The sequence below is a fragment of the Emiliania huxleyi genome (assembly GCF_000372725.1).
Source record: "Emiliania huxleyi CCMP1516 chromosome Unknown EMIHUscaffold_180, whole genome shotgun sequence".
In the NCBI taxonomy this organism is placed as follows: domain Eukaryota; phylum Haptophyta; order Isochrysidales; family Noelaerhabdaceae; genus Emiliania; species Emiliania huxleyi.
Window position 1 is genome coordinate 84,587 of NW_005200783.1, and position 27,168 is coordinate 111,754.

Genomic DNA, 27,168 nt, shown 5'->3' on the forward strand with positions numbered 1-27,168 from the left:
TGTGGGGGAGGTGTGGGCGAGGTGTGGCGAGAGATGTGGCGAGATGTGGCGAGATGTGGTCGAGATGTGGTCGAGATGTGGCGACGGCGTGACCTCGCCAAAGCGCTGCAGGTAGTCGACGCACATGGTCGCCGTGACGCCCGCCGTGCCGACGACCTGTTCACAGCTAGGGGTGTGAAGAGACGCCGTCCACACCCGCAACCCGATCAAGCGGCGCATGCACCTGTTCACAGCTGGGCGTGTGAAGAGACGCCGTCCACACCCGCAACCCGATCAAGCGGCGCACGCAGGAACCTGTTCACGGCTGGGCGTGTGAAGAGACGCCGTTCACACCCGCAGCCGAGGGCTCGCCCGCCGCGCCGGCGCGCCATGGTCTGCGCGAGGCTGAGGGCGGGCGGCGGCGCGACCAGCCTGGCCGCGTGAGCACCGCAAGGTGTGAACACGAGGGTGTGAACACGAGGGTGTGAATACGGCACCGTCAGGGTGTGAATACGGCACCGTCAGGGTGTGAATACGGCACCGTCAGGGTGAGAGGGGAAGGGGATTGAGTAGAGCTGTAGTGGCGGCACGGCCTCGGCACGTGCACATGTGGCTTCTAGCGAGTGGGGAGATGTGGGGAGATGTGGGGAGATGTGGGGAGATGTGGGGAGGTGTGGGGAGATGTGGGGAGATGTGGGGAGGTGTGGGGGAGGTGTGGGGAGGTGTGGGGAGATGTGGGGAGATGTGGGGAGGTGTGGGGAGGTGTGGGGGAGGTGTGGGGAGGTGTGGGGGAGGTGTGGGGGAGGTGTGGGGAGATGTGGGGAGATGTGGGGGATGTGGGGAGGTGTGGGGAGATGTGGGGAGAGGTGGGGAGGTGCAGGGAGGTGCGGGGAGGTGTGGGGAGGTGTGGGGAGGTGGAAGGAGGTGTGGGGAGGTGCAGGGAGGTGCGGGGAGGTGTGGGGAGGTGTGGGGAGGTGGAAGGAGGTGCGGGGAGGTGCGGGGAGGTGTGGGGAGATGTGGGGAGGTGTGGGGAGATACTTCTAGCGCGACGAGCCACTCGGCGCGGCACGTGGCGCGCTCGGCGTAGCCGCCGTCAAAGTACTGCCCCGCCTGATCAGCCGAGATGTGCCGAGATCACCCGAGATTGCCCGAGATTCCGGCGAAAGACGAAAAGGCAGCACGGCATCCAAATGTGAATCTCGGAGAATCTCGTCGGATCTCGTCGAATCTCGTCGAGTCTCGCTGCCGTCAAAGTGGAAAGGCAGCACGGAATCCGAAGGGAATCTCGTCGAATCTCGTCGAATCTCGTCGAATCTCGTCGAATCTCATCGAATCTCGTCGAATCTCGTCGAATCTCGCGCCTTGTTGCCCGTGAGGACGACAGCGTCGCCCTCGCGCCACAGCGGGGAGGAGGAGCGCGCGACGACGCCGGCGTAGTCGATGCCTAGTAGCAAACCATACTGACCACTGCTACACTCACGATGTTGCCACCCGCCCGCCCGGGAGAGCGGCGGCGTGTGGAGAGCCGGGTGTGATGGGGAAGTCTCTCACGACCCCCTTCTGGCCGAGGACGATCATCGCGTCCTTGTAGTTGAGGGTCGAGTGCGAGATCTCCACCTCCACGTCCGCCTGACGGCGAGGCGTGGTGAGCTGAGGCGAGGCAGAGGCGACTCAGTTGGAAGAGGCGACTGAGTCGAGTGCTGGAGAGGTCTCAGCGCTGAAAGTGCGAGGCCCGATGTACGTGGTTGGAGGCGTACGGGCGACGCGGACTGCGCGTGGATGGATGGGCTCGCGCGGCACCACCGGTAGATGGACGAGTGTTCTATGTCGCGTGCCTTCGGGTCCTGCCTTGGCAGCGCAGAGACCGCCGCGACATCAACCAGGCTGGATGCGGCCTCGCCCTCGGGCACGTCCTTCCGAGAGCGCGCAACGAGGGCGCGCAGGTTGCGTCGAGCGGCAGCGGCGGCGGGAGGGGGCGCGGGAGTCGAGAGCCGTGGAGCGGCGAGCAATGAGCGCCACATCGAAATAAATTGTTAAGAAAAATTGTTGAAATGGGGGGCACGGGACGCGGCACAAGCGGGGCACAAACGCCAGGCAAAAAAGACGGGGAGGCAACTTCTTTCTGGCCTAAAAACGAGGAATGGGACGAGGACTCTTTCTGGCCTGATGTATAACAACTGGACATGAGCTTTCTTTTTAAAACAAGAAACAAAAAAAGACATAAAAAGAAAAAATTCGCTTGAACATCAGCGGTGTCATCCTCCCGACCCGCCTCGCGACCTGGCTCGGGGCGACCTGTCCTGGCTGCGCGCCTTCCTCTCCGGGGAGGGGACGCGCGGCACGTCGCTCGCGGCCCAGCTCGACGCGCGGCACGACACCGAGAGGCAGGACACGCTGCTCACCTGGGCCGCTCGGCACGGGCAGGCCGAGGCGGTGCGGCTGCTGATCGAGGGCGGCGCGAGCGTCGGGGCGACGACTGCGGCGGCGCTTCAGCGCTGCTCGTCGCGAGCGACAAGGGCCACCTCGAGTGCGCCCGGCTGCTCCTCGAGGTTGGCGCGGCGACCGACCAAGCAAACGCCAGAGGCTTCACGCCGCTGAGCGCTGCGAGCTTGGCTGGCGAGATCGGCTGCGTTCGGCTGCTCCTCGAGGCTGGCGCCGCGGTCAACCACGCAGACGCTGAAGGCTTCACGCCGCTGTACATCGCGTGCCAGAACGGCCACCTCGAGTGCGTCCAGCTGCTCCTCGAGGCTGGCGCGGCGGCCAACCAAGCCTGCAACGACGGCACCACGCCGCTGTTCATCGCGTGCCAGAACGGCCACCTCGAGTGCGCCCAGCTGCTCCGCGAGGCCGACGCTGACATCAACCAAGCCCGCAACGACGGCACCACGCCGCTGTTCGCGGCATGCTTCAGCGGCCACCTCGAGTGCGTTCGGCTGCTCCTCGAGGCTGGCGCGGCGGTAAGCCAAGCCAGAAGCGACGGCACCACGCCGCTGTTCGCGGCGTGCCACCAGGGCCACCTCGAGGTCGCCAAGCTCCTCTCCTCCTACGGCGCCTCCCGCGCCGCTACGCCCTTCGGCACGCCCGAGGAGGCCGCAAACAGCCGCGGCCACACCGACCTCGCCGCCTGGCTGGTCGCCAGCCGCGGCTGGACGCCGCTCGCGCACCTTGAGACCCTCACCGCCGCCCGCGCCACCTCCCTCCTGCGCGGCGGCGCAAGCTTGCACGCGGGCGAGCCGACGCCGCTGCGGCGCGCCGCGGGCGGCGAGGGCGAGGCGGCGGCGCTGGTCCGGCGGGCGGCGGCGCCGTGGTCGCCGGCAAGCCACTCGCTCTTCCCCGCGGCGGCCCGCGCGCGGGCGGCGCTCCTCGTCCTCTCGATCTACGAGCGGTACCACCTCGCCTCGGCCGGAGCCACGAACGGCATCGCGGCGCTCGACTTTGGCCACTGCGTCTTGGGCTTCGCCATCACGCGCGAGTCGCAGTAGGGGGAGTTGCAGTTGGTTCGCGCCCTCACGCTCACGGCGCTGTCTTTGAGTTGGCGCGTTTTGTGCTGCTGCACGCGGTGGCGAGCGAGGGAGAGGGGTAGAGTGCGTGAGAACCCAAGACGGGACGTACTGCGCGGCTCCCTCCAGCTCGGAAGAGGTGGCCCTCAAAGCGTAGGCCGGCGGGGACGTCCCCGTCTTTCCGTGTGCCGGTGTGCCGTCTGCCGAGTTCCAGTCCCTAGACAAAGAACTTTACTGAGAGGGACGTCCGCCGCAATTCGGACAGTCTAGTCCCAACACGCGCCACATGACGCCCACCGCCGCCGCGTCGGTCGGCGCGCGCCGACGCCGACCATCACCACCGACCGACGGCTCGCACGGCCGTGCGGTGAGCAAAAATTTGGGTCGCTGCGCGCCTGCCGGATGCTCTGCGACGTCTGGACGCTCGCCAGAAACGCCAGGAAGCTTGCCTTCCACCCCTGGGCCCGAGGGCGAACGGCAGTGGTCGGCAGCCTCTGCGACGCTCCGATCGGCTCCTCGACCTCATCGCCTGCGACGAGCCAGCATGGCTCGTCGCTCGACGGCAGCCTGCCCAGTATGCTCTCGGCATTCTGTACAGCCTCGCCAGGCTCTCTGTGACGGCCTGCAGGGCCGGCGCGGACCGCCTCGGGCGCGATGGCCCTCCTCAGTACCTACCTCTTCGATGCCTGTCGGCTCTCCAATCTCGTCGCCGGCGGCAGGCCCGCATGGCGCGCTGCTCGATGGCAGCCTGCTCAGTACGCCTTGGACAGTGACTTCTGCCTCGCTGCTCTTACTGCAGCCGCCTCCGGGGCCGGCGCCAGCCGCCTCGCTTCGCCAGTGCTGTCTACGCCGGCGACACGCGTGTCGGTTCGCCGCCCGCGTCGCCCGCGGCGGGCCGCGGCCCCGCATGGCGCGCCGCTCGTCGGGAGCATTCCCAGCAGGCTGTAGAGGGCAGTCTGCCTCACTCAGGGCGCCGCCGCTGCTGCGCGGGGCCGCCATCGGCGCTGCTGCCGTGAACGCTGCCGCCGTGTACGTCACCACATCGCCTCTCTTCGTCGCCGAACTCGCCGACGCCGCTCGCCGCTCGCCGCCGCCCTGCCTTGCCCCGCCCAGCCCTCGCACAAACAAACCAACACACACATACAGACACACACACACACACAACTCCTTGCCCCCGTGCCCTCCCGCCTCACGCCCTGCGCCTCACGCCGCGCAACCCACGCACGCCCCGCGCCCCGCGCCCCCACGCCCCTCACCTCGCGCCTCACGCCTCCCTCCCCACCCTCTCAGGCATTTCTCATCCCCGCTACTCGCCGACTCCTCCTCCCCCGCATGACCGACGACTACCCGTCCTTCAGCGACTCCTCCCTCCTCGGCGCCAACGTCTACTACCGGGGGACCGTCGCCCTCCGGGCGTACTGGAATGATCCCAGCGGCACACGTCTACAAGGGGGGACTCCGAACGGCCGCACATGCTTGGCATGTCGGCTTACTAGGCAGGTCACAGACCTTCCCCCCGCATGTCCGGCACACGTGTACGAGGGGGGGCTCCGAAAGGTCGGCATGCCTGGCATGTCGGGCGACTAGGCAGGTCATTGACCTCCCCCCCCGCATGTCCGCATCGGGGGAGGGCGGCTCGTAACTGCGGTTCGCGCCGTCAGAGACAGCCGTCCTCCCCTCAACCCGACGAGAGTGGGCGGGCAGTCCTCGTGGCTGCAGTCGCGCTTCCGAGCCGACTCCGCCCCTCTCTCCACCCGGCCATTCCAACGGCCAGGCCGCTCGCTTAAGGCTGATTGGCTAGACGAGCGGCCTACCTCCGACGGGGCTGTTGCAATAACAGAGGAGGCCTAAGCCGAACCCGCCGGGCCGCTGGCGGGGTGACGGTAGACCACCACTGCGACAGCCCCCTCCCGACGGGGACACACACCACCACCCTCGCCCAGGGATCTACAATGCTGTCTTAAGGTCCGACCTGTGGGCCCTGCCTGCGCTCGGCACCGGGCACCGCCTCGGTATACAAAATGCGCCTGCGGGCGGACCCTCAAAGATCACAGATCACAGGTTCGTTCGGCCCGGCGAATTCTTGTGGAGGGATGGCGGATGGGAGGACGGCACGACCCCGAGCGGCATGATGAGCGGCGCCATCCTCCCAACCCAGCTCGCCGACCTGGCTCGGGGCGACCTGGCCTCGCTGCGCGCCTTCCTCTCCGGGCGGCGGACGCACGGCACGTCGCTCGCGGCCCAGCTCGACGCGCGGCACGACACCGAGAAGCGGGACACGCTGCTCACCTGGGCCGCTCGTCACGGGCAGGCCGAGGCGGTGCGGCTGCTGATCGAGGGCGGCGCGAGCGTCGGGGCGACGACTGGCCGCGGCGCTTCCGCGCTGTATATCGCGTGCCAGGAGGGCCAGATTGAGTGCGCCCGGCTGCTCGTCGAAGCTGGCGCGGCGACCGACCAAGCAGACGCTGAAGCCCGCACGCCGCTGTTCATCGCGAGCGAGAAGGGCCACGTCGAGATCTCCCGGCTGCTCGTCGAGGCCAACGCGGCGGTCGACCAGGCTGATGATGAAGGCACCACGCCGCTGAGTGCTGCGAGCTTGACTGGCGAGATCGAGTGCGCCCGGCTGCTTCTCGAGGCTGGCGCGGCGACCGACCAAGCCGATGAGGAAGGCTGCACGCCGCTGTTCATGGCGAGCCAGCAGGGCCAGCTCGAGTGCGCCCGGCTGCTCCTCGAGGCTGGCGCGGCGGTCGACCAGGCCAACCAGAACGGCGTCACGGCGCTGTTCATTGCGTGCGAGGAGGGCCGCCTCGAGTGCGCCCAGCTGCTGCGCGACGCCGGCGCAGCGGTCAACCAAGCGATGAACGACGGCACCACGCCGCTGTTCATGGCGAGCCAGCAGGGCCAGCTCGAGTGCGTTCGGCTGCTCCTCGAGGCCGGCGCTGACATCAACCAGGCCGAGGAGAGCGGCGTCACGCCGCTGTTCATGGCGTGCCAGGAGGGCCACCCCGAGTGCGTCCGGCTGCTCCTCGAGGCTGGCGCGGCGGTCAACCAAGCCAAGCAGAACGGCGCCACGCCGTTGTTCATCGCGTGCGAGAACGGCCAGCTCGAGTGCGTTCGGCTGCTCCTCGAGGCTGGCGCGGCGATCGACCAGGCCGATGAGCAAGGCGCCACGCCGCTGTTCGCGGCGTGCCACAACGGCCACCTCGGGGTCGCCAAGCTCCTCTCCTCCTACGGCGCCTCCCGCGCCGCTACGCCCTTCGGCACGCCCGAGGAGGCCGCAAACAGCCGCGGCCACACCGACCTCGCCGCCTGGCTGGTCGCCAGCCGCGGCTGGACGCCGCTCGCGCACCTTGAGACCCTCACCGCCGCCCGCGCCACCTCCCTCCTGCGCGGCGGCGCAAGCTTGCACGCGGGCGAGCCGACGCCGCTGCGGCGCGCCGCGGGCGGCGAGGGCGAGGCGGCGGCGCTGGTCCGGCGGGCGGCGGCGCCGTGGTCGCCGGCAAGCCACTCGCTCTTCCCCGCGGCGGCCCGCGCGCGGGCGGCGCTCCTCGTCCTCTCGATCTACGAGATACACGAGCGGTACCACCTCGACTCGGCCGGAGCCACGAACGGCATCGCGGCGCTCGACTTTGGCCATTGCGTCTTGGGCTTCGCCATCACGCGCGAGTCGCAGTGATAGGGGCTTGCATTCGCGCGCGGCGTGGCGCTTGGCGCCGCGCGTATGATCTTGGTCCATGCGGATCGGCTATCATGAGGTAAGCTATCATGACGCCTTCGGTGCGCGGTTTGACTTTGCCGCGCGCGCGGCAACGGCATGCTCTGGAGGGCGCCTGGATCAAGGGCGCCGTTTAGTCTCGTTTGTCTGTTGAGTGTGTGTGATGATCTAATGCAACCCTGACAGAACCCTATTGGGCCAAAGTACAGGTTCCGATCCGGGCCACCGGCACCGCAATGCGCAAATTTTGATCAGCAAATTCCGAGGGGCGGCCGCAAATTTTGGTTTTTGCGTTTTTGACCGGTAGATTATTTGCTTCTCGGGCGGCGCGCTCCTGGGGCAGCAACCAACAACCTGGATGGGGACGGGGTGCTGCGCAACCGACGCCAACCAGCAGCGTTCACAGCACAGTGCGAAACTAGGGTTGCAACCTGGTAAAGAACTCGCTCGCTGCTTGGTCCAACGCTTTGTGAAGGCTCACTGTGAATTAAACCAGCCCACTCTTTCCTTTGCACCTGATGCTACTGAGGGCTGGCAGCGAGCTGACACGCCTCTCCCCGCGGGAGGGAGCCCATCGCACCACCAGGTGGAAGAGAAGTAGTGGGCTGGGACAAAGCGCACGCTGCACTTTATGCTGCACTTCTTGAATAGGTTGTCAATGCGTGAACAGTGCCCGTGAAGTGCTAAATAAATGCTTCGGCTCCCGGCTCGCGGAACGAGGTTTACAAGAAAGGCGCAGAAGTAACACCTTTGGTGGCGGCGTGCCGTCCTCCCATCACTCCTATTTGTTGTCTGCTTTCTTTGTATATGTATTAAACTTTCAGTTTAACTGTTTAAAGCCGTAAGCAGTTTCTTCTTTCAAACTAACACAACTGGCTCAACCGTTCAGTGTGTGCAACGCAAGTGGGCTTTGTTGACTCGCACTTACGCCAAGCTCTCGCGGCGAGAGTCTGGCGGCGTTCGAGGCGGCGTGGGGATCGGGCTGACGCCCCCGGCCATCCTCCGCTCGAGGATCTCTGCGAGCGACCGCGGAGAGCGCGAGAGCAGTCGCTGATCCGACGTGGCTGCGCTCGTCATCGCACGCTGGAGCATGCCGCCAGCGGCTGCGTTCAAGCAATTCTGGGTGGAGGCGGGGAGGGCGGGGGCGGTGATGGTGGGGGTGGAGACGGTGGAATTGTCGATTCGGTCCCAGGAGGCCGGCGGCTCGGACGGCTCCGCCTCCTCAGCTAGAGACGCCCAAGGAGGCCTCGCCGGCGAGGAGCGAGGCGGTGCTGCGCTCGAGGCGGTGCTGCTCGAGGCGGCGGCGGCGGCGGAGGAGGAGGAGGAGGCTGCAGAGGCTGCGGCCGGGGGAGGAGGAGCCCCCACCTCGGCCGAGCTGCTCTCTTTGTGCTCGAGCAGGCGGTGCCTCCCCTCGGCGGCGGGGGGCAGCCGGCAAATCCGGCAGCCGCAGGTGCACCCGAAGAGCAGCCCGAGGAGAAACACCGCCGCTGCGGAGGGAAGGCGGTCGACTAGGCGGTCGACAAAGACGGCGAAAGGGTCCAAAGGCGGCAGTAGCGGCGGCGGCGGCGGCGGCGGCGGCGAGGGCGGCGGCGGTAGCGGCGGCGGCGAAGAGGGTGGCGGCGGCGGCGGCAGCGGCGACGGCGGCGGCGGCGGCGTCCTCGAAGGCGGCTGCGGCGGCGGCGGCGCGGCGGGTGGCGGCGAGGAGGGCGGCAGTGGCGGCGGCGGCGAGGGCGACGGCGGCAGCGGGGGCGACGGCGGCGGCGGCGGTGGCGACGGCGGCGTCGACGGCGGCGCGGCGGGCGGCAGCGGCGGCGGTTGCGGCGGAAGGGGGGGGTGGGGTGGCAGCGGCGGTGGTGGGAATGGATATGGCGGCCGTGGCGGCTGTGGGGGAGGCTGGGGTGGAGACGGCGGCCGTGGTGGCGGCCAGGGTGGAGGAGAGGGCGGTGGTGAGGGCGGCGGCGGCGACGGCGGCGGCGGCGACGGAGGCGGAGGCGAGGGCGGCGGCGGCGATGGTGGCGGCGGCGAGGGTGGCGGCGGCGACGGCGGCGGCGGCGACGGCGGCGGCGGCGACGGCGGCGGCGGCGAGGGTGGCGGCGGCGAGGGTGGCGGCGGCGAGGGTGGCTGCGGCGAGGGCGGCGGCGGTGATGGGGGCGGCGAGAGCGGCGGCGGTAATGAAGGTGGTGGCGAGGGAGGAGGAGGTGAAGGTGGCCGCCTGTGATGTTGGGTGTGAGGTTGTGGCGGCAGTGAACCCAAGGGGGGAGCTGATCCCACGGAGAGAGAGAGAGAGAGGCTCGCGGGTGGAGGTGGAGGCTGGTGGCTGTGGTGGACTTTGAGTTTATTTCATGGCCGAGTACGGGGACCGGGGGGTCAACCGGGAGGCAGGGGGTTCGACCTGGCGACGGAGGACCGTGGGCCATCGCGGGGACGGGCCCGCCGGAGGCGCGCCCGGCAGATCCGGATGGTCTTCACGCCGGTGGGAGGCACCGAGGCGTCTGGGACGCTACACTCTACCTTAAGCTCCTGAGGGGCGCGTGGGTTTAACCACGTAGTATGACTACAGCCCACCACAGACACCCTCCCTCTCCACACGTGTGCACACACCCTCACCCTCTCCCCTCTCCTCTCTCTCTCTCTCCTCTCTCTCCTCTCCTTGTCTGTGCTGTCTGCCTGACTCAGGCACTAATTCTGCCGATGCGTGATTGTGTGTGGGCTGCTCCGAGGGGGCCCTGTGCGATCCGATGGGTAGGGAGTCTGTGCCCGGGCGGTGTCCGGTGCGGAGTCTCTCTCTGATCCCACCTGTGGTGTTGGGTGTGAGGTCGTGGAAGCTTCGATCCCAAGGGGGGGAGCCGAGCCCACTCATAACCAACTCTCAGGGGCAGTAGGTGGGCGAGCCTCGAGCGCGCTCATCTCGATCGTCAAGGCGTCGCTACGCGCGGTCTTCCGCGGGGGGAGCTGCGTCGACGGGTGCGGGACCGCGGCGCAGCCAGTGCCGCGGCGAGGCCTCCGGCTGTTTGCGGCGGGCGGCTTGCTGCTCGCTGCGATGGCGAAAAACTCGTCTCGCCACACGCCAAGGGCTTATGCTCTGGCGAGACGTGAGGCGCATGCGCCCAGGAGGGGAGGGGGCATGTGTAACGACACTGCTAGAGATGCCTTTCGGGGCCCAGAGATAAAACTTCTGTGATGCCATGCGTGACCTAGTAGTGTCCCCAGCTATGGGCGTGTCCACGTTGGAGCCAGGTGTGGTGTGGGCGCGAGAATAGCTCCGCCGTTCATGGAGGCAACCGATGCGAGGCGACTGGTGTGTGTCGTCGTGGTTTCGTATCAAGAATTCTCTCTCTCTCTCTGATCCCACTCAGTAACCAACTCTCATGTCCATGTCCGCACACATGCATGACTTTCCGCATGACCACTCACCCGTCGTGGAGTGTGTCTCCTTCCTCTCCTCTCTCTTGTGCACTATTGCGCGCGTGTGTGCCTCTACTAGCTAATGTTTCGGACTTTTGCGTGGTAAGGTATGGTCCGCCAACCCTCCTCGAGACCATAGTACCTCTTTTCTTTAGAAAAATCGGCGCGTTTCACCTTTCAGCCGGTTCAGCCGACCGAGGTCCGAGCGAAGGCGCGCGCCGCCGCCGGGGGGAGCGGGAGGCGGTGGGGGCGCGAGATCCGCGAGATGCAGATGGGCGGGCGGTGTAAGGGGTGAGGCATAAATGTAAATGAAAAAAAATGGGCTACGCGAAAGAGACGGGGCGGCCCAGCACGGAAAAGATAACCGCCGAGCCAATCACGCGACACCGGCTGCGTACACGCGCATGGCGTTCGTGAACGGCTCCTTGCACAGCGGACCATGGCATTTGTGCCTCCCTGAGACGACTGGGGCAATCCTCGCAAACGCAGTACTGTTCGCACGGGAACATGACGTGCGTGATCGGCTCGGCCATGCACACGACGCACATGAGTGGTTCAACCTCGCCCACTGCCGTTGCCGCCGTCTCAGCAGCGGCCGCCGGCGCCTCGGCAACCTCAAGCGCTGCGAGGCGAAGCGCCGAGCGCCGATAGCTCCTCCTCCAAGGCGTCGATCGCGCCCGCGTGTGGCGTGGCGTCGTCGATCGCGATTCGCAACGCCGCGGCGCTGTCCGCGCTCACGAGGCGCTGCAGCGCGGCCAGCGCCTCGCGCTCCGACGCTGCCTGCCCCTCCGCCTCCGCCGCCTCCGCCTCCGCCGCCCGCCGGATCAGCGCCGCCGCGTGGCACTCGCGTCCTCACTCGGCCTCAGCGCGCCACCGCGTGTGGCAGCACGTGCTCGCGCCACATGTCGGACAGCGCGCTCCAGTCCGGGCGCGCCTCGGCGTCGTCGGGCGGAGAGAGCGCGATCTGGTAGCCGATGCGCATGACCGTTACCGCGTACTCGCGCGCCGCCGCGGGGAAGAGCGAGTGGCTTGCCGGCGACCACGGCGCCGCCGCCCGCCGGATCAGCGCCGCCGCCTCGCCCTCCCCGCCCGCGGCGCGCTGCAGCGGCGTCGGCTCGCCCTCGTGCAAGCTTGCGCCGCCGCGCAGGAGGGAGGTGGCGCGGGCGGCGGTGAGGCTCTCCAGGTGCGCGAGCGGCGTCCAGCCGCGGCTGGCGACCAGCCAAGCGGCGAGGTCGGCGTGGCCTCGGCGGTTCGCGATCTCCTCGGGCGTGCCGCGGGACGGCACTGCGGCACGCGAGGCGCCGTAGGAGGAGAGGAGCTTGGCGACCTCGAGGTGGCCCTGGATGCACGCGATGAGCAGCGGCGTGACTCGACCCTTTTGCCGCGAGAGGGCGCCGGCCGCGTGTAAGAGGTGGCTGGCGCCATTTGAGGCGGCATTTGGTGGCGTGGCTGGGGAGTGCGGAGAACGCTACTGGCGGCGTGACAGGGCCTCTCTCGGTTGCGTGTGCCGCCCATCGGCACGCGGGTGCGCAGACATCGCGACTCTCTGCCCGCTCGCTCGACCCTTTTGCCGCAAGAGGGCGCCGGCCGCGTGTAAGAGGTGGCTGGCGCCCTGAGGCGGCATTTGGTGGGGTCAGCGTGCGGTGCTGAGTCTTACTCGTCGGCGCTGGGGCCAGATCCCAGCGCAGAACTCTGCAACGCTGGCATACAAACACAAAAAGACTAACCCCAACCCTAACCCTAACCCCAACCCTAACCCTAACCCTAAGAAACCCTAACCCCAACCCTAGGTCAGCGTGCGGGGCTGAGAACTTGAGTCTTAAGTTTCGTCGGCGCTGTTGGGCCAGGTCCGCAGTGAGAATCCTGCAACGCTGGCATATACAGACACAACGAGACTACTAGTAACCCGACTCTAGCCCGCCATCCCCCGCGCCCCCGCCCCCCCTCTCATGCACGACGACGACAAGGACATGTACTTCGGACTGACCCTGCCCTATATACCCTCACAGCTCACAGCTTACTGGCAGGAGGGAGCAAGATCCTTCGTATATAGTAGAGAAGAGGGATCGACTCTGGAGGACACGGTCGGCAGCGCTTCGCGAACTGGCACAGAAGGTCCGAGACGGCACGGATCTTGTTCTCCTGTGCGCGGGAAGGATTGAGTCCTGTCACGGCGATCTGCTGAAGAAGGGGATCCTGGCCGAAGCGGCGCAGCTCGAGGCCACCAGCAAGAGGAAGCCGCGCTCCGACAAGGGCAAGCCAAGGGGTCCCCGGGGGCCCAGGGCCGACTCGGTGGAGACGGCGGCCCGCATGGGGGTGCTGTCGACCTTCTACCTCCGGCACGCCTATGGACGGGACAGCCCGGGGCTGCACGAGGAGAGCGGTGTGCTCTCCGCGAATGGGGGGGTACTGTGTGCGGGGTGCGGGGAGGAGGCGCCCGGGCTCGGGGCGCGGGACGGGGAGGGGGTGGGCGGAGAAGGGGGGGCCGGGGGCGAGGAGGGGGAGGGGGGCGGCGGGGAACGGGGGAGGAAGAGGGGGAGGGACTCGATTGAGGAGGAGGCGGTGGGGGTGGAGGGTGGGGAGGAGGGGGGCGTGTTTGGGGAGATGGGGGATCGGGAGGGGCGGGCGGGGGAGGGCGGCTCATCGAGTGGAGCGGAGGGTAGGGATGGGAGGAGGTTACCGAGGAGTAAGCGCGAGAAATCGCGCAGAGGGAGGGAACATGGTCGGATCCGAGGATAGTACTCGTGCTAAGCGGGGAGTGTAACTGCCGTGTGAAGTATGTCTCCGAGTTGCTACTATGCCCACTTTTTTCACCGGATGAGCCCCCCCCCGGCCCCCCCGGCCCCCGGCCCCCCCCTTTCTTTTATTTTGGGGCCCCCCCCCCCCCTGCCCGCGCTTACCAAAATGGGGCAGATCCCCCCCCCCCCCCCCAGACGAGGGACAACACAGAACAAAACGATTGAGCTTGCTCATCCCGGAGTGGTTCGATCCCACGCAAACCCGAGACGGTGACGGGCGTTGTCTCGGTAGTCTCAGGCCCAGTGAGGTAGTGCACCAGACCTGTCCCGGATCCTGCTGAACAAGCTCCTCTTGTAGCTCGATCGGTCACACCGCCATCGCCGTCGGGGAGACGGGGGACGACACTGCTCTGGCAGCGTGCACCTCGATCCTGTACCGACCGTGTTTGTTATGACCCCCCCCAATGAACACACCAACCAGCAAGTGCGGGCGAGACGATCGAGGGGTCCCGTACTGAGGCCGTACCACGCGGAATCGACCCTATCAAGTGCTCACCCATACCGCGTTGGTGTCCAGTCCGAGCCTGACTGTTCTTCACCTTCCTACATACATACATACATGCTCAAGTGCTCAAGAGAAGAGGGCTCGTGTGACCGCCGCCCTTTTCACGCCCACAGTCGAACCTGGGGTGAAGCGGTGATGTGTGAAGCACCTCAACCTCTCACAGACCAGCGCACAGCGCCATAGGACGTATTTTCTTCTCAATAACAAGTGTGCCGGTGATAGTACTAGCACGCGCCAGTTCGCACCTGTGTCGAGCCTGTGTGCTGTGAGAGAGAGTTGTTTTGTTTAAATTCTTCTCAATAACAAGGCTGTGAACTCTCACAGGCCAGCGCACAGCGCCATAGGATATTTTCTTCTCAAAATCAAGGCTGTGAAACTTTGGTCCGCGTCGTCCGCCCTCGCCTCTGCGACATTGCCGCCCCAACCACCCGCAGCGCTACGACGAGCCTGGCAATGGATCGCAGAGCAAGCAAGGGCCGTGGCCAGGGCGGCGGGCGTGGCAAGGGCGGCGGGCGTGGCAAGGGCAGCGGGAGGGCGGGCAGAGGTGAGCGTGGCGGCAAGGGCGCAGGCAGAGCATTTGCTGACGGCGTCAGCTCGCAGCTTCGGCTTCCATTGCCAGACTTCCCGTCACACGGCAAGCTCATCATCCTTGGCCATGAAGACGGCGGCGCCACGTGTGGGCCACTTGAGGTGCACGCCAACGGCGACGGCACGCTTTGCTTCTTCCACAGAGCCGCAGGCGGCTTCCTTCGCCTCCGTCTCGACGGAGTCGGCAATGTAAAAGCGCGCGGCAAGGGACCCGCGACGCGCTTCTGGGCAAGCCAGGCCGTCGGCAGTGGCGAGGGCGACGTTGAGCTAAGCCTCTTTGGCGTGCAAAGCGGCCTGTGGCTCGCGCTGTCGGCTGACGGCACTCTCTCAGGCACCACCGGCAGCAATGCGCTCTGCTGCTCCGAGGCGTCGGCCAGCGTCTCTGGCTCTGCAGAGGCGTCAGCGCCAACGAGTCCGTCAGAGTCGCAGCCGTTGGCATCTCCCTCACCGTCGCCGCCACCACCTCATGCAGCACCTCCTACGCTGCCTCAAAAGGTTGACGAGGAATCTGAAAAGGAGGGGGGGGGAGAGGAGGACGACGAAGCTTTCTCCAGCTCTGCGTGGTGGGAGCGCGAGCTGCGGGACGCGCCATCACTCGATCTCAAGCTGTGCCGATTGCACCCGCTTGAGGCGTACCGCGCCAGGGCGCGCAGCTAGTCGAGAGAAGGAGGTTGCGATGGGCAAACGCCACGCAGCCACCAGATTGATAACGCCGCCTGAGTATGTAGCCTGTGAGCTCTAGCCCCTGCCCCTAGGACCGCAGCGCTGCCACTGCCGTGGTGCTATTGCCGGCCGACGCGGCGGGCGGCGAGGAGGCAACACAGCTCCCAACAACTCCCTTCTCGCCACGACTCCATTTGACACCTTCCCCATTCTCCAGATGGAGGCCACGGCCCTCGCGGCGTGGGTGGCTCTTCTAAGTCGCTATAGCCGTGAGGACGGCCATCTTGTCGCCTGCAGCGTTGCAAGCGCGGGGCCCTCATCAGGTGGTATGGAGACGCCGTTGAGAACAGTCCCCGAGCACGGATGGCCCGAGTATATAGGCAGCGAACTTTGCTTGCCAATGCGGTTGCCGTATTCTGAGAGCTGGACGTTGGGCCGCCTCTGCGCCGCCGTCCGCGCCAAGATGTGCGCCGCGCGGCAGCGGAGCGGCACGCTGCCGCAGGGCATCGACCTTTCGGGGCAGGCTGGGTTCGAGTGGAGGCTCGCCGCAGGGGAGGTGGCGCCGGGGCTGAAGCGCCTTCCTCTGGTGCTTTGTTGTGAGTGGTCGGAGCCGCGGCGGCTGGCTCTGACTCTGCACTACGCGTGCGCGGCACTCGACGCGGCGGCGGCGCGGCGCTTGCTCGGCCACCTGCAGCAGCTGCTGATCGCTTGCCAACGTGACCGCGAGCAACTGGCGGCGGGCGTAGGCCTTGCAGCCGCAGCAGAGCGCGAGACGCTACAGGGATGGAGCGACGCAACGGCTACCGAGTGGGATGGATGTCTCGACAGCGTCGTACACACCGCCATGCTGTCGCAAGCGGAGCATTGCCCCACTCGAGCTGCCCTCGTCGAGGACCAGCGGAGCATGACCTACCTACAGCTCGCGCAAGCCGCCGCGGCCGTCGCTGCCACGCTGGCGCGCGCTGGGGTGCGAGGTGGCGCGGCCGGCGTGAACGGCGGACTCGTGCCTCTGCTGGCAACGCGGGGCCTCGAGATGATCACTGGCATCTACGGCATCCTGCTGGCGGGCGCTGCCTATGTGCCCTTGGATGTGAAGTGGCCCGCCGACCGCATCGCGGAGGTGGTATCGCAGTGCGCTCCCTTAGCGGGCGCCGCCTCCAGCGGAGTGCTGGCCTCGTGCCTGAGCGACGCGGGCTGCCCTCGCATCGTCAGCCTCTGGCACTTTTGTGCAGGATTAGCGGCCGATGGCGGCGACGGAGGCGATGGCGGTAGCGGAGCTGTCAGTGAGATGCTGCAAACGCTCCCTGGGGCTACCGCTTCTCCCGCTTCTGGTGCGGCGCCGGTGTACTGCTTCTTCACCTCTGGCTCGACGGGAAAGCCAAAGGGCGTAGTCGTGCCCCACGCTGGGCTCGTGCACCGCGTTCGCTGGTTCCAGGCGCGGTACTGTATGGCGGCGGGCGAGCCTCACCTCCTCAAGCACTCGTACACCTTCGGCCTCAGCGAGTGGGAGATCTTTTGGACGCTGAGCTTCGGTGGTACTCTGGTCCTCCTCAAGCCCGAGGGCGAGAAGGTCCACAAAAAGTCTGCAGCGCGGGGCATGGCTTCCCAGTTCGTCACGCATCATTCTCATGCCGTATAGGACATCGAGTATCTGCACCGGTTGCTGTGCGTCCACCGCGTTCCCACCTCCGTGCTCGTGCCGTCGGTGCTACGGGCGCTGCTCGAGTATGCGGTGCTCGAGGCGGGCGACGACGCCGGCGACGTCCTGCTGCCGCACCTTCGGCAGGTGATCACGTGCGGCGAGGCACTGCCCTCGGACCTCGTCCACGCGCTCTTTGATGCGTGCCCGCGCGTGAGGCTCGACAACCTGTATGGCCCGACCGAGGGCGAGATGACCGTCCACAAGTGCGAGCCCGGCAGATTGCTGCAGGGCGGCGTCCCGATCGGCGTGCCTATCGCCGGCGCGGCGACTTACCTCCTCAACGTGGCAGGGGGCTTGGCGGGCATCGGTGAGCCAGGGGAGCTGTTCTTCGGTGGTCCCTTCCTGGCGCTCGGCTACCTCGGCTCCCCCTCTCAGACGGCGCTCCGATTCGTCTTCCACGCGAGCTTGGGCCGCCTCTATGCCACCGGCGACCTCGCGCGGTGGAGCGAAGGTGGCGAGCTCGAATTCCTCGGGCGCACTGACTTCCAGGTCAGGCGCCTCTTCCACCGCGAGGAGCAAGAGCCATCCGTGAATCCTTCCGGAAGCTTCTTGTAGGTCAAGCTCCGAGGCTTCCGGATCGAGCTCGGCGAGATCGAGCAAGCTGCCCGCGCCGGCTCCGGCGCCAGCGCCGCTTGCTGCATTGTCGTCGGCGAGGCGCCTCGACAGCGCCTCGTCGCCTACGTGGCCCCAGCAACCATCGACGGAAGCTCCGTCCGATCCGCTTGCGCCCGCGTGCTCCCTCCCTACGCGGTACCGTCGCAGGTCGTCGTGCTTGAGGCTCTCCCGCGCAACATCAACGGCAAAGTCGACCGCCGCTCGCTGCCGCCGCCGCCAGAGCCGGCGGCGGCAGATGCCGACGCAGCCCAATTTGTGGCACCCCGTGGGCCATGCGAGATGGTTGTTCGGCGCGTGTGGGCAGGCGTGCTTGGCATCGATGAGGCGACCATCAGCGTCGAGGCGGACTGGCCATTACTTGGAGGCAACTCGCTGCTAGCGGGGCGCGCAACGTCGCTTCTGCGCAAGGAGCTCGACGTCGCCCTGCCGAGTACCGCCATGTATACGCACTCGACGGTCGCTCGCATCGCTATCCTCGCCGAGAGCCTCGGATTTGCCATGTCAACGGCAGCGGACGGCGCAGAGGGTGGTGCCTCGCCGCAGATCACAGCCGGCGAATTGCAAAGCGAGAAGACGACGCCGGAGGGCGACGGCGAAGCTGCGCTGTGCTCGGAGCAGCCACGCTCCTTGCTCTTGCAGCTGCTCGGCGCTGTCACGGCAAACTTCCTCGGCCACACCGTGCAGGACTGCCTCTTCTTTGCGCTCGCCGCCTCGTGCTACCTAGCCTACGGCCGCGAAACGCTCTTTGTCACGCTGCCGCTGCTTCGCGCCGCCCTCCTTGCGCTGCAGGCGGCAGTCTGCATCGGCCTCAAGTGGGCGGTGGCGGGGCGGCTGCGGCCCGGGCGCTACCCTCTCTGGTCGGAGGAGTACTTTCGGTGGTGGTTTGTGCGCCAGGTGCTGCACGCCACGCGAGGTGGGCTCTCGGACCTGCTCGGCGGGACGGCGCTCCTCCCCGCCTTTTACCGCGCGCTCGGCGCACGCATCGGCGCCAGGGTCGACATGGACGACCCGGAGGTGGACGAACCCGACCTAATCTCCATCGGCGACGACGTTGAGATTGAGCACCACGCGCGCTTCGGCACTAGCGCGATCATCGACGGACACCTCGTACTGGGGCCGGTCGAGGTTGGCTCCTGCTGCCGTCTCGAGGCGCGCTGCATGCTGGTGCGGGGCAGCACTGTGCCCGACGGCGCTGCTGTTCCCGCCCTTGCCTCGACCGTTGGCGAGGACGGCGCGGTCGGTGCCATCGCGCCGCTGCTGCCCTCGCACATCTCGCTGCGCAGTGCGGCGACCCCTCAGGCGTGGCTGCGGCTGCTTGTTGGTGTGCCGTGGCTGCTCGAGCTGCACTCGCTGCCCCTCCTGCCAGTGGTGCTCGCCCTCGAGTGCCTCTGGACCGCCCTCCCCCGTTGGGGCTTCTGGGCGACGGCACCAATTTTGCTCTCGCACGGCTACTCGGCTGGCTTCTTCCTCGCCGCGCTCCTTCAGAAGAAGCTGATCGTCGGAAAGCTTGCCCCGCGCAGCGGCGGCGCCGAGCAAGGCTCGTGGCGCTGGCACGCCGATTCTCTGTTGACGTGGCTGCACGCGCAGACGGTCGGGAGCGGCGCTTTTGACGACGCGCTCGACCCTTTTGTCGGGACGGAGGTTCTCTCGTGCATGTACCGATCCCTCGGCGTCCACGTCGGCCGCCGCGTTCAGGTCGACAATTTCCACATCGTGGAGCACGATTGCGTGGCGATTGAGGACGATTGCGTCCTCGGCTCCGCCATTTCGATGCACTGCAGCGGTGCGGAGGGCGCGCGCGAGCCGATCAGACTGCGGCGCGGCGCCAACTTGCTCGATCACTGCTGCGTACAGCCAGGCGTGACCGTTGGGGAGAGGGCCGTGCTTGGCTCCACCACCATTGCGCCGCGAGGGGCATGCTTCGCGCCAGAGTCAATCTCGACCGGTGCGGTCGGGGGCAGACCGGTCAGATTGCGCTTTCAGGCGATAACTAGCCGAGACCCAGACGAGATCTGGCCGAGATGCACTTCCAACTCCCGGCCGGCCTACTAGGCGGCGTCATCAGAGCAGCAGGCGGGGGAGTGGGAGGCGCTTCGCCGCCTGAACGATGCGGGCTACTTTTGGGGCTTCAATCTGCTGGTCGTCTTCTCCGCAGCTCTGCTCGAGCCGTGGCCGCTGTACGAGGCGCTCGCAGCGGCCGTCGTGGCCTCAAGCGCCTACGAGGCGGCCGGAGGATCGCCTTGGCTCGGCCTCGCCCTCGCCGACGAGTGCCCGGATGGGGGGGAGGGTGGCGTGCAGTGGTGGCCCGCGTCGGCCGCCCGCGTGGCGCTGCTTCTGCTTCTGCTACCTGTCCTCTGCTTCCTCTCCAGCGTTGCCGGGTTGATGCTGCACGTAGCGCTCAAGTGGGCCATAGTCGGCCGGTATTCCGAAGGGGACTACCCCTTCTTCGGCGAGTACCACGTGAAGTGGATGGTGATGATGCTGCTCGCCGGCGCGGCGGAGGACGTGATCGACTCGCTCGGCGGCACCGCTTGGATGGCGATCTACTACCGCTTGATGGGGGCGAGGGTCGGCAAGGATTGTTGCCTGTTTGGACTGGCTTTGGAGTATGACCTCCTCACCCTCGGCGACCGCGTAGCCGTGGGCTGGGAATGCGACACTACATGCCACACGGTCGGCCCAAATGGTCATCATGGTCTCGCCCATCTTGGAGACTCACGGGGAGGCTGCTTCCGTAGGTCGAGAACATGGTCATCAAGCTCGCCCCGACCGTGCTCGAAGAGGGCGCCGCTGTCTGTCCCCACTCAATGCTCATGCCGGGCTGCGTTCTCGGCCGCGGAGCCATGCTTCTCGACAACTCGCAGGTGCTCAAAGGGGAGGCTGTGCCGCCGGGGGAGCGGTGGGCGGGGCTTCCGGCCATGCGCTGCCCTTCTGCACCGTTGCCACCGGAGGTGACAAGGCAGCTGACTGCGGTGAGCGAGCAGGGGGCGGCGGGGGCGGCGGGCGGTGGCTGGGGAGCTTTCGGCCGGGCGAAGGGGGGCGAGGAGGATGTTGAGGATGAGGAGGTAGGCGAAGAGGCCGGTGAAGAGGCAGACGAGGAGGTGCGGGAGAAGCTGGGCGACCAGGAGGGAGGAGGCGAGGAAAGGGCTAGACACGGAGGCGAGGCGGGCGAAAGGCAGGAGGGCGGTCAGTCATCCGCCGCACTCTTGGTTGGCGTGAGAGCCTTTGAAGACGGCAGCGTGGTTGAGTTCGTGGACTTGGGAAGACGCTTCCTCGTCGCCAGGCACCATCCACGCGCACCGGGCCTCGCACTTAGGGTGGGCGCGGGGCCACAGCCCAGGACGTGGACGTTTGCCAGGGGCAGCCAAGCACCTCCACCACTATACGCACACCTCATTTGACGCTCTCACCTTCAGGCGGCCCGACGGCTGTGTGCGATTGCGGCCGGTAGAGAGGCCGCAGGGGCGGGGCGGGCACCTGCGGCTGCAGTGGGCGCTGGGGCCGGGAGGCGCCCGGCTACTCACGGTCGACACGCTCGGCGGCAGCGGCCGGTGGGCGCAGTTTCAGGTGTCTGCCGCGGCAGGGTCGGCTGGGCGGGCTGTCCAGCTCCGCGGGGTGGGCACCGGCGCGTATCTGTCGGTGAGGGCTGGCGCGCTCGTGGGCACGCACGACTCCGGTGACGCAGCGATCTCGATCCTCACGCGGAGGGCGGCGCGCTCGCGGACGAATAATCGTCGCGAGGAGCGCGTGGAGCAGGCGCTGCGCGCGCGCGAGTACCTCGAGCATCGAAGGCTCGCGGCCGCCGCCCACATCATGGAGAGGCGGGCAGCCGGGGGGCGGAGGAAGCCGTAGCTGCGGCCGCGCAAAAGGAGACTGGGCTGAAATCTATGTAATCGCGAAAGTGTTCTTCATGTGCCCACCAGCAAACGCTTGAGCGGCCTGTGTGCACCCACCTCACAGGCTCAGCCTGCCCCCCACAGTCCCAGTGCGTGCCCCAGTCCGCACCCTCCGACCCACGCACGCGCACAAAATGCACACCATGCATGGACCATGGTTCCAGCTCTCTGCTGATCTGCTCCCAACACCGCATCGCACATGCACATGATTCTAGATGTTCGCGAGCGTCTCATCGCTGCGTCGGTTCCCCGCAGAGGACTTGCAGGTCGCGTCTCGCAAAAGATGGAGGTGAAGGGGGGTTTGAATCCGCAGGGGCCGCCGCGCAGCCGCGAGACCAAGTGCCATTGTTCTGTGCCTCACACACTCTCCCGCCTGCCGCGCCGCTGGTTGTGGTCCGCGAGCCTGCGCATCTCAGCAGACGGAGGCGGGAGGTTGAAGTCGGCGAGCCTGCGCATTTCCAAGGAAGCGCTGCGGCGTCGCTGCTGTGGCTTCGCAGGGTTCGGCTGATGAGCTGCTGTGGCGCTCCCGCACGCAGCATGGTGCTCCTCTGCCAGCCCGCGCAGCGACTGGGACGGAACTCCTCCTCCGCGTGCTCTGGCAAAGAGGCAGGAGAGGGAAGGCGCCGGGTGGGGCGGCTCCCAGCTGCCGCTCGACCGTGGTTGATCCCCACTTCCGGCTCCAAGGGCCGTTGGCGGGGCTGGGTTTGCAGAGTCGACCTTGCAGCGATGCACTGTCCCGGCATCGGCGACGGAGACCTCGGTATCACTTTCCGAAGAGAGACGTTGGCGCGCGACCGAGCTGAGGAGCGCCGAATCGTCGGTCGGATTTGTGGGCGGGCGTGAGCTGAGGAGCGACAGCGGGGGCGCGCGACGCGCTTGCGGCGGCGTGCAGAGCGAGTCGAGCGACGGCGAGAGAGCCGTCGGCGAGTCGAGCGACGGCGAGAGAGCCGACGGCGGAGCCATCGGCGAGGCCGTCGAGTCGAGCGACGGCGAGAGAGTCGACATCGGAAATTTCTGCTCGCGGGGAGACGGCGCGGGGAGACGCGGGAGACGGGACGGGACGCGGGCGGACGGGCGCGGGGACGGGACGCCGCGTTGACCTGGAAAAAGAATTTTAAAGCCCGCTCCCTCGCACAACACTGGGCACGGGACTGGCGCGCACTGGCACCTAACGGCCGACTGCACGCTAATGGCTACACGCTCGCACACCACTTGCTGAGTGGCTCTCCCAGGCGCTCAGCCCATGGCGGAGGCACGCCAGGCCCCGGGGAGTCGGCCGTCACTCGCCTAAGCGCCTAAGCGGCCTAAGCGGGGGGGTGCTTAGGGTGCTTAGGCGCTTAGGCGGCCCTTGCGAGCGTGGCGGCGTGGTGATATCGTAATACAGGTGACTCCGAGGACACTCATGATGCTCCTGCTAGTGTCATCGCTCAGAGAGCAGCCTGTCCACTGTCTACCACTGGCCCTGCCCCTGGTCGGCGCACACTGCCGCTGAGCAGCGCTGGTGCGGCTACTCAGCATCAGCCTCGTCACACGCCTCCGCCAGCGCCGTGAATTCCTTATCCAGTTCTAATACTCTTGTATCGCTGCCTTGACCGTGTCCGCACCTGAATGGTCCAGCAAGTCGCCGTGAAAAAACCAGGCGACAGAATGGAAGCCACGGTCGTCGGGACCTGCCGAACCAGAGACGAGGTACTCCAAGCGGTCGTCGTCTTCATCGACAGGGTTCCTCAGCGCCACCGCAGTCATCTGGCTCGGATCGCAGTAACGCACGCCGAGCACCTCTTCAATTTCCAGCAAGTCTGCGTCCATGGACCCGGCAACCTTGTCGCTGGCGAGTGGTGGCAGATGACCGACATCCCACAGCACCAGCAGCAAAGGCGGGCGGGCCGACCCCGCGGCCATCGCCGCCGCTGCCGCCTCCCCCTCCGGCGAAACCTTTTCCTTCGAAGCTCAGCGACGTAGCCGGGCGAGCGGAGTAGGGCAGTCCTAGAGAGCACCTTGAGGCCATTCAATAGAGCCCGTACTATAGTCGAGAGTCGCTCGCCGGCCGGCGCAGTGCTGCTCTGACCGCTCCGCCGGGCCCCCTCCGGGCCGCCGCCGCGGAGACGTGCACACAGGCAAGTTGGTATTTTCATGTATGAACTTCAAAATAGTACTGGCTAGTCTAATTCTACTCATCACAACTCGCCAGGAACCAACACCCCCACACTATAGGCTCATTGTGTAGCCCTGCTTAGAAGGAAAAGGTTTTGTGCAAGGTCCGTATGGCTCACCGTGTAGTCGGCCTAACCCAGGTACTCAGATTGCTGCTCCCAAGGACGGAGCAACTTGCTGCTGTGCGCCTTTTATTGGGCCCGAGGGAGATGCGGCACAAAAATATCGAACGGAAAGGCCCAGGAGCAACAATGGAGACGGTTTTGAAACTACGGGGATCGGCTTCTTACCACAGCCTTTCCTTGCAGCGAGCCCCCTCCAACCCACCCGCGCTACTTTACGAGATGTCGCTTGTCGCGCGGGGGAGCGGGGACGCAGGTGGGTCACACCCGACGTGCGACGACCTCGGGAACGAGCCGGGGCAGTGTGGGCCAGGGCGGCAGTCGGAGAGAAGGGGCAACTCAGTGCTCTCACGGTCGGTCGTCAGAAAACACGCCTGCGTGGATCGCGTCACACACACACACACACACACACACACACACACACACACACACACACACACACACACACACACACACACACACACACACACACACACACACACACACACACACACACACACACAGTGCGGGTGGACGAAGCGGCAGACATGGTCGTCAGCCGAATGACTTGGACTCCTGGTGACAACCTGACTGAGACCATCCAGCAGATCTATGCCCGAGCAAACTCCGTGAGCGTCGTCAAGGACCAGGAAGGCGTCTGGTGGACCTCCGGCTTTGGTACTGTCTATGCTCTTCGAAAGCAGCCCGGCGGTGAAGCGTTCGAGGTCCTTCAAGAATTCGACCGGCAGGAGACAACCACGTTCCATGGCTCCTACGCCTTCGTCGACAACCGCGGCTTCTTTTATGCGGCATTTCAGTCCACGATCGAGCGATTTCATCTCGGCCACAGCGACGAGGGCGGCGACTGCAAGAGCCGACTCGCCGGAAGACCGATTTGCCGGGAGCAGAGTGCCGACCTCGCCACAGATCCTGCCGTCAACTGGATCAGCAACACCACCGGCTCAGGCGAGGACGACAAGTTTGTGGCGTACAACCTCTCACCGGAAGGTTACATGGTGCTATGCACCTATCACGGCACGGCTGCCGGTCTCTCGAGCCCTGCGAGAGATCTCGGAGATCTCGGGCAATCAAGGGCCTCTCGCCTCTCGAACCCGCGTAGCGGGTCGGAGAGAGGGGTCGAGGGCGACGACTGCAGCAGCGCGAGCAGGCCGTTCATCGGCACGGTCCACGTGGAGAGCTCGATGTTCCGCCTGGGGGGGAGGGGGGTAGGGGGGGGGGGGGGGAAAACGGTGGGGGAGAGACCAGAGACGAGAGGGAGAGGGAGAGGGTAGAGGGTAAAGGGCAAAGGGTAAAGGGTAAAGGGTAAAGGGTAAAGGGCGGGGGTGGGGGTGGGGGTGGGGGTGGGGGTGGGGGTGGGGGATGAGGGTGAGAGGGTGAGAGGGTGAGAGGGTGAGAGGGTGAGAGGGTGAGAGGGTGAGAGGGTGAGAGGAAGAGGGTAGAGGGAGAGGGCAGAGGCGCCTCCACAGCGAGTTCTCGGCGCGCCCGCCGTCAGCATCCCGTGGCCGGTCCTGGAGTAGAAGAACAGTCTCATCACGGCAACACAATGCGAGTCTGTCACAGTCTCTGCCGCGGCCGGTCCTTGAGTACAGGCAAGGAGAGTTGGAGTATTTCACAGTATTTCCAGTATCCGAGGTGCTGTGGCGCAGTATTCCAGTATTTCAGACACGCAAAGCAAGTATTTTTGTTGCAATACTGCATGCTACCTGCACACGGCCCTTGGCCAAGTATCCCAATATCCCGCAAGCGAAGGCCAAGTATCGGTGGCGCAAATACCTCTCTGCCGCGAGGGTGAAACTGCAATACTGGGCCTGGGGCATGCAGATACTGTGTTACTGAAGTAGTGTGGCCATGGCAGTATCGCGCAGTATTTTCACCGCAATACTCGGAGCCGGCGCATCGGATACTGGGATGCTGCAGGATACTGCGGGATACTGCTGGATACTGCTGGATACTGGCAATTCATGGAAGTGTGCCCGTGTGTAAGCCATGGTCCAGCAGCCAGCTGCATCCCCATCCTTCTCACTGGTAGTTGTCACCATGCAGCTGCACCCCTCCCTAGAGCATCCCTGGCTGATGTGGATACCGGATCCTCGGAGACTGGGATACTTCGGACCGGCTTGGGCTACAAATGTCGCAAGTGGGCAGTGGTGATGGCAGGCGTTATGTGATTGTTCCAGAATGCATCGGCAGGAGTTGTGATGTGTGGAAGCTCACGAGTTCTCCGACTGCCGCTCGGTAGTCGGTAAAGAGCTCGTATCCGCTGCCATTTCTGCCGCCGAGCTGAACAGCGGCGGTGAAGCACGGCCGGCTGTGTCAGGACCGCGCCCGGCGCTGGAGAGTGCTCGAGAGCATCCGACATCGTCGGCCGCAGCGGCATGGTCGGCCGAGGTGATTCAGTTTATGTGTAGGTCCGTCACCCGTTTGCCGTGATGCTCAGCGGCGGCGCCCACACCGGTGGGTTCACTCGAGACGGTCCGGCGCCAAGCAAAGAGTTGTGTCGGTCACCAGAGCCTGCTGTGTGGCGGTGTGCGGCCGATTGGGGTCGTGCGGGGCTGGTTGGGGTTGGCGGGAGGAGACATCGAAGGAACTTCGGCGACATGAACGACGCTCGAACTTTTCGACCGTTCTATCACGCGCCCTCCCTGGGTCACAGCACTTGCGAGAGGGCGCCGCGACGCCCGGCCGCCTGAGATGCAAAAGTTTGCACACGCCATTCAAGCGCTGCAGACGCTGGTGCTCCTGCGTGCCGGCGCCAAGCTTCAATTGCCAAGGCTGACGCTGCATCACAACGTTGATATCGCATGCAGTGCGCTTGTGGGAGCTGACGTGCCCAGCCAATCCAACGCCCCTAGCCACCGAGATAGCTCTGGGACCCTTTTACGGCACAGCTGCTGTGTGATATACTATGATTCCTGTGCGTGCGCCGCAGGACGTGACCACCTTGCTGCGATCAATGTTGGCCGTGACGCCTCCCCGATGTGAGTCTTCCTCTCCACACAGCACCAGCACCAGTGCACTGCCACGACACTCTCCCTCAGTTCCAGCACTGGCGCCTCAGCCGTCTTCGCCCACCTCGTGCCGTTGCCGCCTTCCCCACCCCGCCAGCCCTTGCACACGCGTTTACACCATTGCGCCGGCAGGGCGCGTGCACACACTTTACGGCAGTCTTCGCTTGCCCACGCTGCTCAATTGGCTCAATCCCTCCCCACCTAGCTGCTGCCTCGCATCCCGCTGCTGGACGTGCGACTGCGGCCGCAGTGCAATGCATCGCTCGAGGGCTGACCCCGGATACTGGGATACTGCAGGATACTGCAGGATACTGCGGGATACTGCTGGATACTGGCCATCTCTGATGCGGATACTGGGATACTCGGCGGGGCTGGAGGACCAAGTAGCGCCCAGTATTGCAGTATTATTACTTGGCATTTAGCTCTGTGATACTGGGATACTTCGCCGGCGTGGATCGAGTACTGTGATACTCACCGGGTGCGTCAACACGAGTATCGAAGTATCTGCGGTACCAACT

The 27,168-nt window shown here is 66.1% G+C and overlaps 4 protein-coding genes across 4 annotated transcripts in view; 3 read left to right on the forward strand and 1 right to left on the reverse strand.

Annotated features, from left to right (window-relative positions):
• EMIHUDRAFT_113005 (hypothetical protein) overlaps positions 1 to 2,000 on the reverse strand; it is a gene marked incomplete at both ends in the record, with an annotated part of 6,264 nt that extends 4,264 nt beyond the window's left edge. Inside the window, 6 exons of the mRNA XM_005783247.1 lie at positions 125 to 156; positions 196 to 223; positions 287 to 294; positions 1,018 to 1,089; positions 1,531 to 1,608; positions 1,737 to 2,000. Coding sequence (XP_005783304.1) covers positions 125 to 156; positions 196 to 223; positions 287 to 294; positions 1,018 to 1,089; positions 1,531 to 1,608; positions 1,737 to 2,000 — 482 coding nt within the window. The remainder of the gene's footprint in view (positions 1 to 124; positions 157 to 195; positions 224 to 286; positions 295 to 1,017; positions 1,090 to 1,530; positions 1,609 to 1,736) is intronic.
• Positions 2,001 to 6,499: 4,499 nt separating this feature from the next.
• Positions 6,500 to 7,145, forward strand: EMIHUDRAFT_365156 (hypothetical protein; the record flags this gene model as incomplete). The annotated part of the gene is made up of 1 exon (XM_005783248.1): positions 6,500 to 7,145. A coding segment is annotated over one exon (611 nt), but the record flags the coding sequence as incomplete, so codon positions are not given.
• A 9,041-nt stretch (positions 7,146 to 16,186) lies between these two features.
• Positions 16,187 to 17,410, forward strand: EMIHUDRAFT_314459 (hypothetical protein; the record flags this gene model as incomplete). Its single annotated transcript, XM_005783249.1, has 3 exons — positions 16,187 to 16,284; positions 16,426 to 16,723; positions 16,793 to 17,410. 3 exons carry the CDS (start codon positions 16,187 to 16,189, stop codon positions 17,408 to 17,410), a joined length of 1,014 nt encoding a protein of 337 aa, XP_005783306.1.
• An 867-nt stretch (positions 17,411 to 18,277) lies between these two features.
• Positions 18,278 to 20,388, forward strand: EMIHUDRAFT_46705 (hypothetical protein; the record flags this gene model as incomplete). Its single annotated transcript, XM_005783250.1, has 2 exons — positions 18,278 to 18,688; positions 20,335 to 20,388. Coding segments are annotated over 2 exons (465 nt in total), but the record flags the coding sequence as incomplete, so codon positions are not given.
• Positions 20,389 to 27,168: the final 6,780 nt, after the last annotated feature.